The 19450-nt window shown below is 41.5% G+C and overlaps 4 protein-coding genes across 5 annotated transcripts; 2 read left to right on the top strand and 2 right to left on the bottom strand.

The window, feature by feature from the left end:
* The first annotated feature begins 2012 nt into the window (after positions 1-2012).
* On the top strand, positions 2013-5672 carry LOC103989097 (carboxyvinyl-carboxyphosphonate phosphorylmutase, chloroplastic). Its single transcript, XM_009407856.3, has 7 exons — positions 2013-2323; positions 2415-2488; positions 3913-3995; positions 4094-4118; positions 4250-4269; positions 4370-4519; positions 5104-5672. The coding sequence occupies exons 1-7, from the start codon at positions 2094-2096 to the stop codon at positions 5458-5460; spliced, it is 939 nt and encodes a 312-aa protein (XP_009406131.1). The 5' UTR covers positions 2013-2093; the 3' UTR covers positions 5461-5672.
* A 779-nt stretch (positions 5673-6451) lies between these two features.
* On the top strand, positions 6452-9050 carry LOC103989098 (photosystem I reaction center subunit N, chloroplastic). The gene is made up of 3 exons (XM_009407857.3): positions 6452-6914; positions 7924-8049; positions 8860-9050. The coding sequence occupies exons 1-3, from the start codon at positions 6615-6617 to the stop codon at positions 8953-8955; spliced, it is 522 nt and encodes a 173-aa protein (XP_009406132.2). The 5' UTR covers positions 6452-6614; the 3' UTR covers positions 8956-9050.
* A 1781-nt stretch (positions 9051-10831) lies between these two features.
* On the bottom strand, positions 10832-12067 carry LOC103989099 (NAC domain-containing protein 104). Its single transcript, XM_009407858.3, has 3 exons — positions 11761-12067; positions 11360-11640; positions 10832-11272 (listed from the first exon to the last, which is right to left on the bottom strand). Exons 1-3 carry the CDS (start codon positions 11921-11923, stop codon positions 11120-11122), a joined length of 597 nt encoding a protein of 198 aa, XP_009406133.2. The 5' UTR covers positions 11924-12067; the 3' UTR covers positions 10832-11119.
* Positions 12068-12948: 881 nt separating this feature from the next.
* LOC135640259 (pentatricopeptide repeat-containing protein At2g13600-like) lies at positions 12949-18819 on the bottom strand. 2 transcript variants are annotated; one of them, XR_010497239.1, is made up of 4 exons: positions 18582-18819; positions 15643-17363; positions 14139-14202; positions 13839-13975 (listed from the first exon to the last, which is right to left on the bottom strand). XR_010497239.1 is itself a non-coding variant. In XM_065154534.1 (3 exons), the coding sequence occupies exons 2-3, from the start codon at positions 17344-17346 to the stop codon at positions 13838-13840; spliced, it is 1842 nt and encodes a 613-aa protein (XP_065010606.1). In that variant the 5' UTR covers positions 17347-17363; positions 18582-18819; the 3' UTR covers positions 12949-13837. The 2 variants fall into 2 exon arrangements, 1 of the variants encoding a protein (XP_065010606.1); XM_065154534.1 differs by lacking the exon at positions 14139-14202 and having other exon boundaries at positions 12949-13975.
* Positions 18820-19450: the final 631 nt, after the last annotated feature.

Below are 19450 nucleotides of genomic sequence, written 5' to 3' on the forward strand. Positions count from 1 at the left end.
AATATAACCTCTCTAATTTGCCAACGTATAATGATGATAAGATCAAATCTAACAACGAGGCTCAAAATTAAATATGAGATTTTCAAGATTTTATCTACATTTTTTTTTGTAATAATTAAATAAAAAGAATTCTTTTTAAAATTTAATTATATGAATGATACTTCATTAATTCTTTTATTCTCCAAAAATCGGCATCCAAGTTGGATCCTACTGCTCCCATGTGGCATTCCTGACACGCCACGCCTCAAAGACCGTACGGACCAGCTCACACCCGGTCGTACCCACTTGCGGTAGAGTCGTGTTTGACGTACTCGCAGCCCACGTGGCTCACCGCTCCCTCCGGGCCCCACCTGTCAGGTAAGCTTTCGGGGCCATATTAAATCCAAGATCTATACATCATTCATTTGGTACATTGTACCTGGTCGCGTCCTTGCGAATTATTGGATCCGGTCCCACAAAGCACGTGCTCCACGAGGGAGGCAAGACACAGATCTATCTGATTTGGTGAGCTGGCACAACAATGGCGTCGAACATGATGTCTTTTGTCCATTATAATGATTGCATTGTGTGTATCTTCGCAATTATGCCTCCAAATTTAAGTGGCAATCGTAAATTTCCCACTTCGATTTCTCGATAGCCAAACGCCACACCACGCAATTTATTTTCCTATTTTAGAATTCATATTCTCCCGATTTATGTGATGAGTCATTCGTTCCCCGCAATAATTGACCGATGTGAAAGGTGATAGGCGGTCAATAATGATAGGACGTCGGACTTATCTGCACAGGTGGGGCTCGTCGTGGCATGTGAAGCAGCAGCAGAGTTGAGAGCGCAGCCCACTTATCTCCAACGAATTAGGCAAATCAAAAGCCATCTCCTGCCACAGACATTTAGTTCGTGACGGCTCTTCCAACCCACCCACAGGGATTAATCACCGTGCGCAATTCTTAAACGCCATGTGTCGCCAGACTGTGAGCACTCGTAGGAACGTGCGTTGACGACAATAGAGGGTTCAATTAAGATAAGGATGACACGTCGTCCACGCTGGCCGGCCAGATCACATCCTCCTGAATCAGCCCTTCCAATTATACCCTCCTTATCGACCGAAGTAACTCAACGATGGGGTTTTTAGATTTTGAGAGACAGGGAGGGAAATTATCTTTTATTGTGATCGCTCGTGGAATCTTGTGGCGGCGATTCGCCGGTCCACCGTTTCAATCGCTTATCAGCCACGGCGTCGATACACGCATTATCTTATTGGACGGACGAGACGTGACGACAAGATAAGGTGCGGTCAAGTGTGCCACCCGAGTTGGCGAGCTGGCGAGGCGCAATAATGGAGGTTCGTGTCTGCCGGATTTGCAACGATTCCTGGCACGACTCTCGTCATAGAAGGCATCATGTGCGTGGTCGTAAAGGGCGTCGTGAAAAAGTTGGGACGGGTGTGCGTCAGTGTCGGGCCCCTCCCCCATGTGTCTACCGCCTAATCATAGCTACGGAATTGAGACTGACACTCACGATGGGCCCCGCCGGGCTCCGGTGTTCTCTCTCATCAGAAGGTAGGTAGCTGAGCTGGTGGCTCATAAACGAGTATTAATATGCCTTTTCACGCCGGTAAACTCACGTCCACCGGCGGTAACTTTAGCAGAAGAGTATTGTGTATGTCCCATGAAGCTTTATTTTTGGAATTTTTATATAAAAAGGTAATAAAATGATCAATTGGTCGATTAAGTTTTGTAAAATCAACTAAATATGATCAATATTGATAGAGGGGATGTTTGTAATAGGTTAAATAGTCAATTACCTATTTTATATAGAGGAGAGATACACCTAACCAATGCCTTCCTTACGGGCTCTCTCTACTGCATCGGACGGCTACGATTAGATCCTCTTGGACAATGGAACGATCTCAGCCCTTGGCGTGGGGCCATAAGGAAGTTGACGGTCCTCCCCGGTGAGCTAACGCACACCTAATCTGAGCCTTGCGCGCGCTATATAATAACGTCTCTCCACTCCCTCTATTCTCCGTCTTCGCTCCCTCTTCTCCAAGTCTGAGTTCCGAGCCTCCTCCCCATTTGCGCGTGAGAAGAGAGATGGCCGACTCCTCCGTCGCCATTACGCTGAGGCCTCCCACCGCCGCCGCCGGGCCTAGGAAGACGCGCATGCACCGCCTCATCGAGGAGGAGGGCATCGTGCTGATGCCGGGGATCTACGACGCGCTCTCCGCGGCCGTCCTCCAGAGCTTGGGCTTCCGCGCCGGTTTCGTCTCCGGCTACGCCGTCTCCGCCTCCCGCCTCGGCATGCCAGACATCGGCCTCCTCACGTATCTCCCTCTTACCCCCATCTCCCCAGCCTCTCTCTTGCTCGGCTGGTTTCTTTCATCCATATATGACTCTTTTCTTCTGGAACGTTAGGCCGCCGGAGATGGCCGACGCAGCTCGAGCAATCTGTGCTGCTGCTCCTAATGTTGCATTCATCGTCGACGCTGGTAACGATCTTTTCCCACTGGGGTGTTAAATTGCTTGCTTCGATTGCATTGCTTCAGTTTTTTGTCAATCCATGGTCTGCTCTGTTAGTGTTGGAGTAGAATCGAACGCTTGTGGGTGTGAAGACCAGAATCACTCTTAAATGGAGTTGTTTTGTCTTTGAATTTGAAGACGATTGGCCATGATTTGAAGAGACCAGTAAGTATTCGATGTGATTGGGCATGATTTATGGTGCTCAATGAGAACTCCTAAATCAACAAGTTCAGCATAATGTCAAAATTCATGATTTTGACATGATAAACTTGTTTGGGGATATCGTGAAAGGTAGCTTTGATATGAGCAGAAATTTGTGGACAAATGCATCGAATGGTAAGTTTTATGTGCTATTCTATGCATCCTTCAGAGTGTTAGACTGCTCCACTTTAGCATGGAACAGCTTTAGGTTGGTCAATTGACTGCAGCTAATCTTTTGCCATTTTGTGGCTCTGAGTCAGGTTTTGATGTTTTCTGTTTGGATCATATTGAAAATTTTTAGAAAGTTGGAGAAAAGGAAGAATCAAGAGAAGGAAAGTTTAGCATTGGTAATAGGGAAACAATGTTAACTTCATAATTATGCTATTCATGTCCTTGAGGACCACATTAATCTCCATAGTACTATTTCAACTAGTTCTTCAATTGTTTATAGATAGATGGGACCAGTGCTAGGATGTGACAGATTATGGTCCAACAAGTGGCTGCAAAATATTAAATAAGATGGACAGAATGTATCTTGGGGATTACACTTTGTAGTTAATGTCCACCACAATTTATTCTCACTCCTCGAATTCCAGAGTGATGAGATCTTGTCAGGATTTAAATAGACCTACTGATCTGATAGATCCAATGCTACTTCAAGCTACTAATCCGTATTTCTATATGTTGCATAGAGCATGAATTTAAAAGATGAGAGTACGGTTCCACTATTCCCAAGCAACCTATGCCTGCAATGGATACTCACTGTAAAGTCAGAATGGAAAAGGGTTATGGTGCAATGGAAGAAGACAAGAAGGCTGTGTTTCAGGATATAAGGCATTCATGGTCCATTATCTGTGGTGGAATCCAATTTATCACAAGAAGAAATTGTTATGAGCCTCTTATCCTCATTTGAATGCAAACTTATCATATCTGACACATGTAATTGATTGTCATCCTCATGTTGAGAAATCCTTCATCTATCACAACTGCAACCTCTGATTATGTATATGTAATTAGCCATTTGAAAGCTCGATCATTCTGCTTCTGTCCAAATTTAACCTACACTAACTTGCTGAGAAACATTTCAATCAGATCGGCTATGTCATTGTCTTTTTCATATATTTTGCTCAGAAAATGTCTACTTGGTATATGCCACTTGGTTTATAATTTGTTTTCTAATGAAATATAACAGATACCGGAGGTGGCAATGCTCTCAATGTCCAAAGGACCGTCAAAGATATAATTGCTACTGGTGCTGCTGGCCTGTTTCTTGAGGTACCATGATGACTTGCCTTCATGCTTGGAATTGCAGTCTATTCTGATTTGGTCCTAACTTTGAGAGCTAACTTTTTCTTCTTCCACATTGATTCCAGGATCAAGTTTGGCCAAAGAAGTGTGGTAAGAGAACATTAACCTTTTCTTATAGATTGCAGTTGTATTCAACTTTGGTTTCTATATGCTACTCTTTCACAGTAGTTTCTTATGGAACCTCTCTGACGAGTTCTTCATTTTTTATCTTCGGCAACAAGGACACATGCAGGGTAAACAGGTAACAAGCTGGAACATACATATTTGTTTTCTTTCACCAACACTTATCGTGTAATGGAAATGAATGGGCACTGAACCTTGCTTTGTGTTGCTTGTCTTAGGTGATACCAGCTGAGGATCATGCTGCAAAAATAGCAGCTGCAAGAGAAGCCATTGGCGATGCCGACTTTTTTCTTATTGCTCGGACTGATGCTCGTGCAACCGCAGGTGGCCTACCTGACGCAATCGCTCGGGCTAACCTCTACATGGAGGTATCAGATCGATAAATTACTGGGTTTATGAAATCTTATTTGGCAACAAGAAATATCTCTGTTTTCCACCGTCGATCTTGCCTCACATATTAATCGAATGAAGTTACATTATAGTCCTACAGAAGTTTCATCTCTGTATGCTCGATAGGCTTAGAATTATATCATGCCTTGAGGCTTGGAAGCAGCTTCGAATGCTTTCCTTGTTTTCTGGGGACAAAAGTTAGTAGGCACAACATGTTAGTAGACCAGAAAGGAGGGTCACTGCACCTTGCTGAGCAAAACCTTAGATGCAGTAGCTAATTTCTGATAATTTCTCATTTATCATCGTCTTGATCTTTCACGTTGTAAAGATCAAAATTCATACTCTCATGCTTCCTTAGCAACATGAGTTGTAGAATCTTAACAACTTACCGACTAAAGCAGTCAGCGAGACTGTTAACACAGTGCCTTGATCAGTGTATGAATCAAGCAGCAAGGTACAAGATGAGTGAAATCTCTAGTACTTGATACGTGCACAGTCCACCCTGTTGATGTGTGTGTAGAGAAAGCGGCTACTTAGCCATTGGCTCTTTGACTTGATGCAGGCAGGAGCAGATGCCTGCTTCGTAGAGGCACCAAGGAGTGACGACGAGCTGAGAGAAGTCTGCAAGAAGACCAACGGGTTCAGAGCTGCCAACATGCTCGAAGGCGGGTTCACGCCCCTGCACACGCCGCAGGAGCTCAAAGAGTTGGGCTTCCATCTCATCGTGCACTCCACCACAGCCGTCTATGCATCTGCTCGTGCCTTGATCGACGTACTCAAAGTAATGAAGGAAGAGGGTACCAGCAGAGGCCAACTCGACAAGCTCACCACATTTGAGGAGTTCAACAGCTTGATCGGATTGAAGACTTACAATGAGACCGGAGCTCGATTTGAGAAGTTTCGAGTTCCCTCCAACTAAACATTGGAAGGAATTCGTCAGTGATGGATGTGATGTCATCATCTCCATGAAGCATAGCTATTAAGTAGGTTTATTGTGTCTGTGCTCTTGTTTAGCTTCTAGATTTGATATTCTTGTGAGGACTTGAGCTACTACTGTGAGCTTTCTCTTTCAATAAGATCGAATGAATATTAATAAGATGAGACAATAATTAAACCAGTTCTTCCTAAAAAGTCTGCTTGCTACTTTACTAGTTGATGGCCATTGCTCTCCATCTCCAATGAGTCGATTCCTCTTTTGTAGTTTTGCTATGAATAACTCAATGATCACTCAGGCTATGATTCTTTCCCCCTAAATCTGCAGAAATGATATGGTTGGATAATCTATATGAGGCACCTGTGAGATCAGCCAGAAGCAGGAGTTGCAATTGATCTCAGCATCTGTGCTATCTATATATGCAGCATGGTTCTTCTTATGTTTGATTTCATTGCCAGTGTCATGAGAAATCATTATTTGGTTTCCTTAACCTGAATCATGTCAGATTCTGGAGTAACAGTACACAGCCTGGATTACTTACTTGATGAGCTGATCCTTCTTGTGGATTACTTGACAAAGTATCAGGTCTGAGCATTTGGTGCCACAGAAGAAGAAGAAGATGATGAGAACAATATGTTGAGCATCACAGAAATTGGGGGCAAGAATCAGAAACCAATCAAACCTGACCAAAAGCAGAGGCACTAATTAATTCCCTCCCCGAAGTCATTTTTCTCTCACCATATCCAGCTGACAATATCTTATCCAGTAAAAGATTAATTTCTTCTGGTGATTGTTCATCAGAGTTCAGTGCATCTGATTGATTTAGTTTGTGGCCTTTCTATCCTTGTTTGTGAGGATGAGATGCTTCGAAGATTCAGAGGTCCACATCAGCGTGTGACCATTTTCCAGGGGCCCCACCATCCCTCCTCTCCACCAGCCAATCAAATTGGTGGGTCCGAGAGCGAGGAGATGTGCCAATAGGGCGCGAGGCAATCTCACCTTATCCACACTCCCACCACAATCCCCTCTTCCCTCCCATCTCCTCCTCCTACGCTCACCCGCCGCACCGACTCGGGCACACACCCTTAAAGCCACCGCCGCTTCCATCTCCTACGGTAGTTGCATCCCGACGAGCAGAGATGGCAGCCATCAACTCCAGCGTGCTGGCGTGCAACTATGCGCTCTCCGGCGCGTCTGATTCGAGCTCGAAGCTCATCTTCGCGCCGTCTTCGCGAGCGCAGGCTTCGGCTTCATCCCCCAAGATGCCGGTGATCAGAGCCCAGCATGCTCGTGCAGGCGAACGAGAGGAAGCGACGAGGGAGGGAAGGAGAGCTGCACTTGTTGGCCTCGCTGCTGCCCTCTTCGCTACGGCGGCTGCCACCTCACCGGCCGATGCTGGCATCATCGAGGAGTACCTCGAGAAGAGCAAAGCTAATAAGGTTTATTACTGATGCTTATGTTATGGTGTCTCTCTTTCGTGTTTTGGATGAAAGAAATAGGATTTGGTCATGCATTTAATGTTCTACAGTTTCAGGTAATCAAAAGTTGATATCGAAGCACAGAATTTGATTGCTCTTAGCACCAATAAGCATAAATAGATCTTCGATTAATGAATGTTAACAACAGCTAAGTGCAACTAGTGCATCTATCTACTGATCTTTAGAGAAACATCTTTTGTATGCTAATCCTAGTAAAATCATTTGTGTGAAACATCTTCGAACTTGTTGATGGAGGTAAAAGCATTGCGAGTTGCAAGATTTATGAACTACTTTGGGAAGTAGCATCTAAGATGGGGTAAATAACTAGGGGGTTGTAATTGGATCTTTCTGGATTAAAAAGGATCGGAGAGGAAATCATGCATGAGATATCTTTTTAGTAGCATGATGGTTCGGAATCTTCAATGCTGAACAGGCTTGATCCTGTCTCTCCCTCTCAAAAAGAGAAAGAAATTGAGAGTAGAAACTGATCACTCTGAAGTTTTGTCTGTTTGGAGTAGTCGCTATAAACAGTAATCAATGGATGAATTAATTTGTTATTTAATTCTTAGTAATTTGTATTCGAATAAGGATTTATAGCAGAATTCTGCAATCGAACTTAATGCATTATCATTCCATGTCTTCAAGTGAATGAGTTGTTAGAGAAAGCTTTTCTATGACATGGCAACCAAATGTTGGTTAAGACTATGTTTGTGTATGAATTGTTGCAGAGTATCATACTTCTTGACTATGATTGACTATCAAAATGAAATCAAGAAAAACATTTTTACGCCAAACTTGGAATCGTCGGCATTAAAGTCATAACTGCAATTTGTAGCTGGTTCTTTAATAAAGAGTATCATCCTGAATTTTACTAACTCTTAAAGTTTATCGTTCATGTCTTTTAAACAGAGCTTGGAATGCTCTTAGAAATTCAGTTTTGCCTTGAAGCCACTGATGAAATCTTCTGCAGGAGCTCAATGACAAGAAGAGGTTGGCTACTAGCGGTGCAAATTTTGCACGCGCATACACAGTGGAGTTCGGCACATGCAAGTTCCCTGAGAACTTCACTGGTTGCCAAGACTTGGCAAAGCAAAAGGTAGTGAGCACTTCTAACACTCTCAATTTGCCTATTTGCAACTTTCACTTGATTTTTCATGCAAGTAGAACATTTTGCCAGTGACAGAATCTGGAACGTTTAGACATTTATAAGGCTTGTTACCCCAGACTCTTTTATGATGTGTTATCTATATCAGGCACAAGTTATTAAGACCTTGTAATAATTATTTTCAGATTTTCTATCATCAACTATGTTAACCTTACCATTTCTTCTTTACTTATTCAAGGCTTACCTTACTTCCAGTATACTTATTTGCATATCATTCTGGTTTAGAATTGTGAGTATACATATAGACTAATTGAATCATTGTTTGCATAACGTGATCGCTTATGCCTGAACTTTTATGGCACTTCCATTAAGACTGCTGCTCTGTGTTCCATCATAGCTTATTCATTGATTTGATTTCTCCTTTTACTACAATAGGTGGCGAAGAAAACACTCGTCTATCTGAAACTTTTTTATTTTTATCTGCTAGATATATTCTTTTTTCTCTTTTCTTGATGCAAGATAGTGATCATTGTCTAACTAGGACAGTTCTTTGTTAGAAATCTTAATTTTAGTTCTCTAGCTGTCGGCGTGCCACTTAGACTTAATTAGCAGCTTCACGCGTGCCAAGATGAGACCACTTGACATCATGCAATTGCTTGAATATGAAAGCCAATTCTCTTTTATTCTTGGTGATGAATTTTCTTTTCGACATGGAAAGTCTGTGAAGCTAAAATTCTTTTACATCTTCTATTTTGTATTGTGTTTCTTATCATTCTATTCCTCTTGTTCTTGGAAATGCAGAAAGTGCCCTTTCTCAGTGATGATCTGGAGATCGAGTGTGAAGGCAAGGACAAGTTCAAGTGTGGATCCAATGTCTTCTGGAAATGGTCAAAATAGAAGAAAAAGTGCATGTAATCCTCGCTCTATGTACCTTAATGACTCTCTGAACAATTTATTTTTATTGTATCTCATCAATCTCTGTCCGTTCTCTCTGCCGTTTTTCTCCAACTTTGTGTCCTTGTTTAAATTTTTTTTCTAGCACTTTCAAGTTCTTTATGAACTATTGTCATAGATCAAATTTCAGAAACAATTAACATGGAACATTGGGATGGCTAAGTACTTCAATAAACACTATATATGGGAGGAGAGCCAACAATGATTCATGCTTAAGGCCTTGAACATGATTCTACAAAAGCTGCCATGATGTGTTGTTGGAATTGTAAGGACATGTTATCATCATCCAATTGTACTATTACAAGTATTTTCATCCCTTTTTGTTGCTGGTTTAATCTAAATGTCAATTATGCATGCAGCTAGCAAATAAGGATGTAAATACTTTGCAACTTTGATGTTAAATGAAGATTAGATTTTTGACTTTGATCCGATCTTACATGGCATCATCATACAAACTAGACCTTTAGTTGTTGTGCAAAGCCAAATCCCCAAATCATCTCAAGTACTTTTCAACCTAATGTTTGCTCTTCAGAGGGAGACCCTTTCTAACTCTTTGCATTGGCTGATCCACATCATGTTGGACATGAGTTTAGGACATAAATCCTAATTAGTTACGTAGCTTGTCTTTCTGTGATGGAATGTTGTCTCCCACTAATCACTCTCATTGCTCGCGTAATCCGCATCTTAGAATGATTAGGCGCAAAGTCGAAAAGAAGATCCTCAAGTGTCATTCTCCTTCCTTGCTTTGTAATCCACATTGTTAGAATGATTAAACACAAAGAAGATACTTAATCGTCACTCACACTTTTTGCAATCCACATCATTAGCAGGATAATTAGATGCCAACCTAAAAGAAGTTTCCTTGTGTCGATCTCAAGCCCATAGCTTTCATGAACACACACATTGCTCTCATGAAAGCTAAAGCGAGAGCAGCAAGGCCCCATGCCAATCATCACGGCAACAAACCCTACTCCGGAACTCTCATGTCCATGTCTAACCCAAACCTAATTCTCTGATCTTAAGTGAGACCAAGAAAATATTTTACGGTATGAAAATTATTATACACAGCATATTATGCGATTGGGTCGCGTTAGGATTAGACTAGGTTAGGTCACGAGATGGTTAGACTCAAAGTTGGATTTGAATTATAACATGATCAGTTTAGTCGTCAATCCAAATCATGACTTTGATCATACTCGACCCATTTTTCGCATGTAGGTCATATATAAGAAGGAGAATTTTAAGAAAGATAATATTTATATCTCATAAATTATATATCATTCCACCTTGTTCCTTAGAAAAAGATTATATTACAATGCATCTAATGAGACCCCTTTGATGGTTATGTCAACTTTGACTTCTTTATATGGGTGACAAATACTTAGTAAATAGTTTAATAGCTGATGGTCAACATAGTTGACAAATGTTCATAAGCAGTTTAAGAAGCTAAAATAGTTTTAGGAAGCTAAAATAGCATATACAGTAATTTAGTGAAGATCAAACTCCATATACTATCTAGTCTCGATTGATCGAAAATAATAATCATATAAAATCTATTTGTTAGGTATGATCTCGTCAAGATAGCCTTCTATTTTGGTGCGCCGTCACAAACAATTCTACTATTTTATCCCATCCAACGCGAATCTTTCCCTCACACTAATTATTGGGAAATCTAACACTTGGATTGGATGAACTCAAGTCCAATCATACTGGTGTGTGTGTTTGGTTCCATCCATGTATACGTAGGAGTTTGGTAGTCCAAAGCTTATCACATTGACGACATAGACAGCGACATGCTTGCGTGAGCTCCACCCTCCTCTCACAACAATAAGCGAAGCCAACTCCATTGCTTTTGTCGCACAAGATTGCCATCATACACTTTAAAGTCTACAAACGTATCATGAATGCCAAGGAAACACCATTGACGATCGATACACAGTGCAGTAGAGTTAGAGGAAATGGGGGAAGAGCGCCTCATCATCACTTGGGCGAGCTCTGTGTTATTGGAAGCGACAGATGTGAGAAGAGTGAGTACGGCATATACGTGCATGGTGTGGTGGCGTGGTTTCGAGGACTCTCTGGTCGGCCTTTGGGGGTTGCCATGATCTCAGTTCGGCAAGCTCACTTCGTCGAGATCATCCAGGGATAAGAACACCTCGTCGAGGCACGACAGCTCGGTGCCGCCGCCGCCGCCGTCGTCGTGCGCGCTCGCCTGCGAGCAGCACTCCTGTACGCGGCATATCACCCATTTGTTGAACTCCTGGGTGGTGTAATGGAAGAAGCTCGTGTTAGCTACGAGAGCCGAAGAAGAAGAGGGGGAGGAGGAGGAGGAAGAAGAAATGGTTACTGGTTGTCCTCTCTTCCTTCTGGTGCTGCTGCAGGTTGAGCTCCCACCATGAACAGTATCATTCAGCAAACGGTACTCATGCATGAGCCAGTTGGTTCTGATGCCGTCGGGAGGTTGGCCGATGTAGTATTTGAGCGTCGTCTTCACACCGACATCCTTATTGCCGCTGGTTACGACCTCGTCGGTGCCCACTGGATTCCAGTATCCACTGACCGATGCTCTGTCTTCGCTTCTGCTCGTGAAGAAGTACCAACACCTGTTACCTCCTTGAAACGCTTTACCTAACAGGACACACACCACGTACATCAGAGAGAGAGAGAGAGAGAGAAAGAGCGACAGAGAGAGAGAGAGAGAGAGAGAGAGAGAGGGGGGGGGGGGGGGGGGGGGGGGTGGGGGATCACCATGGAAGTTCGATGGATCACAACGATGGAGATCGAGAGTGGGGATGATGTCGGGATGGAAAGGGAGGAGAGCGGTCTTGGGGTAGAGGAAATGGACGACGAGCTCTTCGTCGGAGGGGAAGAAACGGAAACCAGGCGGGAGATCCACAGCTCCTTCTCCCATGGCTGGTCTGGTACAAGAGAGAGCAAGGAAAAGCAGTGAGCAGGAGAACGAAGAGAAGATGCGGAGGCAAGCATTTATAGGCGATCGAGCAATTGGCGTTTGGCAGTCGGTGTGATTCTAATGGCGTTGGAGAGACGTGCAAGCGAAGAAGACCACATCACAGCAATGGAAAGCATTTTTATGGTTTATTGCAAAGTTGAAGCTTATTAGAAACCCAAAAAATATTATATATATATATATATATATATATATATATATATATATATATATATATATATAATTATATATATATATATATATATATAAGGATAATTTTCTTCTTTAGGTTGTAAATATGGATGTACAATAATTAAGTATCAAAAGATAAATGAAATATATTTTCAAATCTCGAGACACTCAAAACATAAAAATACTCATAATTAATCAATCATTTTTACAAATAAAAGCTAAAGGACATTTTACTCATATTAACTGACATTTAGATATATGTCGTCTTACTTTGTCTTTGCCAATATGGTCTCTTTGTCTTAATCTTTCCGATGTTTACTCACCACTAACCTTTTTTTTCATTATTTATATATATATATATGTTATTATTAATCGAGGATTAGGTAATTAACACAATTCATTTATTGGTCTCACATTTATGTGCCATCAAATGGCATTACGACAAGTCACAAACAAACTTCAATGCACTTCGCTTTCTTCAGATGGATACAGTTCGTCGTGTTCATCTCTCTCTCTCTCTCTCTCTCTCTCAAACTCCATTCTATATCAGCTTTAATGTCAGCTGTGTGATCGATGATGCACCGGAGATTTTATACACGAGTGTCGGCACTCGAAGCCAATGAAAGCTAGTGAGATGTGCACTCAACAAGGAACAAGAGCGAGAGCACCATGAAGCTGGTGAGACGTCGCTTCCAGATGTTACTAGTTACTACCACACGAACAAGGAGACATGAGAAAGGACGGTAGAGATGGGGATGTAACTCAACTACACTGGAACAGACCGAACCCGTTTCGGCATCCGATAACCGACCGACAAATATAATATTTTCAATCCAATGCAATTTCGATAGATTAGACCTCTCTCTCTCTCTCTCTCTCTCTCTCTCTCTCTCTCTCTCTTTCAATCCAATGACATAGAGAGAGAAGCAAGTTATGAACTCCAAATAAATCTCACTCGGTAACTACTAACATCAACATATGCTGGTATGACCAGAAGAGGATGCCCATGTCATGCCACCCCAACAAGCACGTCACCACTTTCCCCGTCACTTTCCACTCTTTTCACCATGAACAGCATTGCTGAGATGGTGACCAATGTTGAGAGCATCACTTGAAAAAGAAACCACCATCTTTGCCCATTCATATATATAATACACCCTACAGAATAGTGTGTACCTCTTTGTTGCTTCTGCTTCGTGTCCCAAAACCAGGCAATGATTGCCAGGGCTACATACTTTGTGCTCCTCTACGCCGTGCTCTCCTCATTAGGAAATGTGCTGCTTCTTTTATCACCACCACGGAAGAAGGGATGGCATCAAAGATAAAAAGCTCGAGTCCACCACCCTTTTAGTGGTTGGTTGGTACACCATTGCACGTTCGCACCAAAATCTCAGGCCACAGAAGACTCGGGAGAGCTCTTCTTCCTCCTCCGGTGACGTCGTAATGATGGGATGTTGCCATCCCAAAGTGATCCTCCCCTCGCAAACAACAACCCTATCATGGTGGGAGGTGACCAAGTCTTGCAGCATGGAGAGGACGTGGTTGCTCGATGCTTTCTGAGGGAAGATGAGGTTGGGTTCTTGCAGGAGAGCATGATGTTTGCACCAATTAAAGGGGGTTGTGAGACCTTCACTTTGATCCGGTTCAGGCTATTTTTGGCGTGTCATCTGAGACCTTGTGAGGAAACTAGAATGGTTGAGCAATGGGTGGCACTGCCATGCCATTAGGACTCGGTGGTGGTCGTGGTTGGAGGCTGCACTCTTGGAACTTGATGATGCAAGGGTGGCAACTCTTGTCACTCTCTTCGTTCACCTGCTCCCAAAGCTGTCATTTGGCAAAGACAATATTAGCTCACATCAAGAGAAGACGTGAATAATAGTGATCGCATGATAACTGGGGAAGTAATTAGCATATGACAAATCAGTTTACTGAGAGGTGACAAATAATCAGTAATCATATGATAGCATAGTTGCTTAGATTGGCTCACATGCTTTGAGAAACACTCGAGTTGCTTTTGAGTCATGAGGCCCATGCTTTATGGATCACAGTATCTAACAGTCACAAAACAATATATTTAAAAGTTTAATATCACTAGAATAAGGATTTAAGATATACACAGGAGGTTAATAGAAAAGATGGAAAAAAAAATAACATTAAATTTTTAAAAGAATATTTATATTCATGAATATCTCATAAATTAGAAGTAACTTCTGAAGAATAAATTACTGTATATGGATTGCACATATCCATACGAATCCATAAATATGCTGATTAGATGGATGAGACAACTTGGATTAGTGATACGAGGACGAAAAAGTTAACAGAACTACAGAAGAGAACTTGAAGAAGATAATAAGTTTCTAACAAAATGGAGTATCCAATCTTGTAGTAGACAAAACAAATAAGAGAATCGTCCAAAGAAGCCGAATCTTACTTGAGAAATGCACCATGAGCAATAAGTTTATAGTTTAATTCCGCAATCAAGGAATACACGAATCCAACTTTCATGATGTAACAATTTAAACCTAAACCTGAAAACTTAATTCTTAAGTTTCATCCTTAACAGAGAACAAAGTACTAGGCAACCTGGTATAGAAATGCTAGAGATATTCTCATAAATCATATTTACTTTATCGCCTCATGCCAAAACATTGTCAAAAAAGTATCAAAGTGATATCCTGCAACCACTTATGGGCACAATATATTGAATTTCTTTGCCAAGAATAAATCAAGTTAATTCATTATGGAAGTAAACCGATCAATATGTGAAATCTCAGACAAGGATATTTATTTAGTGATAAGTTCCTAACAAGTTCCTGCTTTGTCGTTTGCCATTTACAAACAAACCAATGATAGATAAAGTGATCTGTGTGAGTTAAACTGGTGGAGATATTGGCAAAAGGCATAGCTGAAAACTCTAGGACAACTAGAACGAAAGAAGTAATCAAAAGTTAAAAAGTTGATTGTTGTTAACAATAGTTTAGCAATTTGGAAAAAAGAGAAAGAAGCCTCATATATGGCAAAGAAAAAAAATAATAAAAACTATTTGGTTGCTAGGAGGAGGCTATCAGAGGAGCTTTAAGAACTTGCAGCATAGGTACATGTCACATTGACTTACTAAGCATCAACCCTCATAAATTTTTCTTACCATTCTTGGACAGAAAGCAACATCTTTTTTACCATCTTCAGTTGATGTTTTCACAGGACTAGTCAGTCAAACCATTAACTTTGACATTTTAACCTTCTGACAACACAAGAAGACCTCCAGTTTTTCAATTGAGAAAGTTTTTGATGAATGAATAAGTTAAGTGATTGGAAAACCAGATTGATACTGTCAGTGCAAAAGCTGATGACTCTTCAGATGGCCTCAATTCATATAGCAGTCCAGGATATAAATGTGACTACCAATTGCTATTGCAAAAATTAATGCAAAGTTTCCTTTCACAAACATCAAGATGATCTATTCCTTAATAATTATCATTGACACTAACCTGACACTGCTTGTATTCTACACTATCTCTTGCATCAATCATGTGATCCACCAGAGTAGCAAGCAAGCTATAGATCTCCTCTGCTTGATAATGTGACTTGTCGTACGCTACAAACATATGTTTTGCACTCCTCACCTCCAACCAACTGTAACCTGGGTCCTTCTGCAATCTTTTTTCCTTCATAAGCAACCTGACGCGTCGAACATCATCCCACAAGCCAGCTGCAGCATAAATGTTGGACAACATAGTATATCTCGCCCCATTTTTAGGATCTAATTTAAATAGGGACTCAGCAGCTATATTAGCAATCTCTAAGTTCCCATGCACCCGGCATGCACCAAGGAGTGCTCCCCATATCCCTACGCTAGCCAAATCTCCTCCAGAAGCCAAACACTCTATAAACTGCATGGCTTCTTTAAGCTGATGTTTCCGCCCAAGGGTATCAATTAATGCACCATAATGCTCAGCCCTAGGGCATATTCCATGTTCTTTCTCCATCACACTAAGCATCCTGCATCCCTCAGAGGCCAGACCTGCATGGCTGCAGGCAGAAAGCACCCCTAAGAATGTGACATGATTTGGTTTGACGCCTGCTTTCACCATCCTTTCAAAGACGTCAAGTGATTGCTTTCCATGTCCATTCTGTGCAAACCCAGAAACAACTGAATTCCAAGACACAAGATCCCGTTCAGGCATTCTATCGAACACTGTAGAAGCGGAGACCATATTGCCACATTTTGCATACATGTCAATCAAGGCATTAAAAATGAAGACATTGAAAGAATCCGAACCAATGAACCTCCTAAAAGTAAACCCGTGCACTTGTTTCCCTCTTTCAATTAGTCCTAAACTTGCACAAGCACTTAAAATGGACACTAATGTGAATGGAGTTGGAATGACTCCTTCAGCCATCATCTGTGTGAAGAGCTCCAGCGCCGCTTCCTCCTCCCCATTCTGCTCATACCCAGAAATCAATGCTGTCCAAGACACAACATTACGCTCGGGCATGCTAGCAAACACCGCTCGAGCTTCTTCAAGTCTACAAGCTGATGCATATGCGCTGACCATTGAGGTCCAAGAAACAACATCTCTCCTTTTCATCCTATTAAATAAGCAACGGGAAGCATCGACATCACCACACTTCCCGTAAGCATCAATCATGACATTGGACATTATTAGATTCAGCTCAAGTCCAGAAACAATGACCGACGCATGTAACTGACGAAGACATCTCAAGGCCAACAAGCTAGCGCAAGCAACTGAAATACCAACTACTGTGAATTTATCCATGATGATGATGTCCTTTCGCATTTGGGAAAAGAGATCAAGTGCTTCCTCATGATGGCCATGGTGTGTGAGACTTGAGATCATGGTGTTATAACTAACAAGGTTTCGACCAGAGATTTGATCAAAAAATCTGTATGCTACGTCAAGACTGCCAGCGCGACAATAGGCAGCAAGCATGGTGTTATGAGATTGGTCATTCTTGAATCGAAGGTCATTGAAGGTTGATTTAGCGCAAGGTAAGGAGCCACACCTGGAGTAGATGTCAATGAGGCAGTTGGCAATGAGGGTGTGTTGGGTGAGCGCAGTCTTGGTGAGGCAAGCATGCAGGCAATGACCAAGCTTAAGATTCTTGGTGGCAAGGCACTGTTCAATGTGGGAGAGGAAGAAAGCGATGGTGTCAGTGGCAGCGATGCACATGGGGCTGGTGGTGATTTCTGCAAGAGCAAGATGTGTCACCGGTTGGCATAGTGCTTATAAAGGTTAAGAAAGCTATGTGAGGATAAAAAAAGTTCTAAGTTTAGAGAGACACTGGAATTAAAAAACTAATCCATCGAAACAAATCATTCATGGGAGAAGAAAACCCATTTATTATGGTGCATAACTGCATATCAATACAGTAGGTCAATAAAGGTAAAAAGGGGAAAGATCATATAACTCCAATTATACAACATTGTTTGTGGAATCTGTCATTCATCTAAAGATCTCTTTGAAACTATGCCGTGATTCATCCATATGAATGTACAGACTATTAAGCTAGTGAAGTCAAAGCAGAATTATGCTTAATGGAGCTGCAGTTAAAAGGCAGATAGCCTATAATAAATTTTCATATGCAGATTCATTATGTATCCGCAAAGATTTGGATCAAGACGAGAGTAATTAATTTTCTCCAAGCTGACAATCATTAGCTGCAACAATGAACAGGGTTCCAATAAGCCAACGCAAACTATTACCGATGGACTAAATATTAGCAAACAACAATACGTATGTGCAAATGTGCAAACATGGCGATAACTAGTCCAATGAGGCATCAATTCACCTAAATGGAAAAGAAAGGCAAGATCTGCAAGCAAGCAATCTCTTACGGCTGTGGATATTTTCATAATGGATTAAAATCTAACTCGTAACAATTATACCATTATGCGAAGGCTCACCCATTCAGTGTTATTTAATACATTAATTAAAAGTTTTGTCATTATTAGTTAATCTTTACAAAAGATGAAAGGCCGAAAAATTTCAAGTCATAATTATCATAATCAGCCGTAAGTGTCATCTATAGGATCTAAACCTCAATGTCGGCTACAAAGGCCACCTTCAGGTCTGTCACTAACTATAAATCACGGCAAACTCATCTTCCTCAAACAAAATACTAGTGATCTTTCAGAAATTAATCAAGCAACTGCATTCGAGTGCTTCTAAAGTTTTTGAGCGTTGTGAACAGTTTAATCGCATATCTAATCAACCCAACGGGACCCCCAATCCAAGCAATTGCTTAAAGCAATAAATTTGACATTGAAGAACCCTAAGTCATAAGTCAAACCAAACAGGATAAACTACCGGCCATTCAACCATTATTCCCAGGCGATTCTCGACAAAGAACATACTTTCAATCGGTCCATTAAAGGGGAAAAAGGGAGGGAAAATAATGATCTTACCACGACGTCGTGGGTGGTGGTAATAACAATGAACTTGCCACCGGGAAGGAAACCGGCGAAGGATACTGCGAGGGTTTTTATCATCTATGAGCAAGTTCCGGCGCAGGAGGCGGCGGCGGCGGCGATGCGGAGGATCCGAAAGCAGGCGATGGCGGACGGGGCTCGGGCGGATTATTCGCCCCAATGGAATCCGAATTGCGCGGAGGTGCGCTCGTTTTGGATCGAACGGTTCACTCGGTTCGATCACCGTTTTCCCATTTCTTAATTACCCGACACGTGCCCTAAAAAGATAAATATGAAGACCATTGGAATACATCACTCAATTATAAAATAAAATATAATGTAATTTATTTTCGTCTTAATAATATAATCGGGCATAATATAATTTATTTATTAGTATAATACCATCAAATTCGATATATTTTTATATTAATTTTATAATTGAATGTAACACACTTCATTTACACATTAGAGATCAATCAAAAGATTGGCCATACTATGATGCTCGAATAGTCCGATGAGCGGAGAATATGATATATATTGAAGAAAGAAGAAACTTTGTTCTGATACTCGCAGCTCAAATCGAAGAAGATGCAGATTCCAATCGAAGACAAGTTTATCATGATGTTTGCTTGCATGTTGGTCCTGAAAGATGCTCTTCTAGAAGAGAAGAGTTCTCATTACATCAAATATCTCTCTCTCTCTCTCTTTCTCCTACACACAAAATGGGATCCAGAAAGACATGGAATTCAACTACCATCACATCAGTCTTTGAAGTATATCTAAAGCAGACGACCATAAATGGTGCTCATACCCACAGGAATTCCAGGCCAGTAAAGAGAGACATGCAGTCAAATGACCAAAGGATG

The sequence above is a fragment of the Musa acuminata genome, chromosome BXJ3-6, assembly GCF_036884655.1.
Source record: "Musa acuminata AAA Group cultivar baxijiao chromosome BXJ3-6, Cavendish_Baxijiao_AAA, whole genome shotgun sequence".
NCBI classification, from domain to species: domain Eukaryota; kingdom Viridiplantae; phylum Streptophyta; class Magnoliopsida; order Zingiberales; family Musaceae; genus Musa; species Musa acuminata.

What these genes read in the sequence shown, in the direction of transcription:
- LOC103989098 (XM_009407857.3), top strand. Translation starts at nt 6,615, where the DNA reads ATGGCAGCCATCAACTCCAGCGTGCTGGCGTGCAACTATGCGCTCTCC. An exon ending in AGAAGAGCAAAGCTAATAAG is followed by an intron (nt 6,915 to 7,923) that starts GTTTATTACTGA and finishes AATCTTCTGCAG; the next exon opens with GAGCTCAATGACAAGAAGAG. An exon ending in AAGACTTGGCAAAGCAAAAG is followed by an intron (nt 8,050 to 8,859) that starts GTAGTGAGCACT and finishes TTGGAAATGCAG; the next exon opens with AAAGTGCCCTTTCTCAGTGA.
- LOC103989097 (XM_009407856.3), top strand. Translation starts at nt 2,094, where the DNA reads ATGGCCGACTCCTCCGTCGCCATTACGCTGAGGCCTCCCACCGCCGCC. An exon ending in CCAGACATCGGCCTCCTCAC is followed by an intron (nt 2,324 to 2,414) that starts GTATCTCCCTCT and finishes CTGGAACGTTAG; the next exon opens with GCCGCCGGAGATGGCCGACG. An exon ending in GGGCTAACCTCTACATGGAG is followed by an intron (nt 4,520 to 5,103) that starts GTATCAGATCGA and finishes GACTTGATGCAG; the next exon opens with GCAGGAGCAGATGCCTGCTT.
- LOC135640259 (XM_065154534.1), bottom strand. Translation starts at nt 17,346, where the DNA reads ATGTGCATCGCTGCCACTGACACCATCGCTTTCTTCCTCTCCCACATT. An exon ending in TAGAATACAAGCAGTGTCAG is followed by an intron (nt 13,976 to 15,642) that starts GTTAGTGTCAAT and finishes GCCAAATGACAG; the next exon opens with CTTTGGGAGCAGGTGAACGA.
- LOC103989099 (XM_009407858.3), bottom strand. Translation starts at nt 11,923, where the DNA reads ATGGGAGAAGGAGCTGTGGATCTCCCGCCTGGTTTCCGTTTCTTCCCC. An exon ending in TGATCCATCGAACTTCCATG is followed by an intron (nt 11,641 to 11,760) that starts GTGATCCCCCAC and finishes GTGTCCTGTTAG; the next exon opens with GTAAAGCGTTTCAAGGAGGT. An exon ending in GAAGGAAGAGAGGACAACCA is followed by an intron (nt 11,273 to 11,359) that starts GTAACCATTTCT and finishes TACACCACCCAG; the next exon opens with GAGTTCAACAAATGGGTGAT.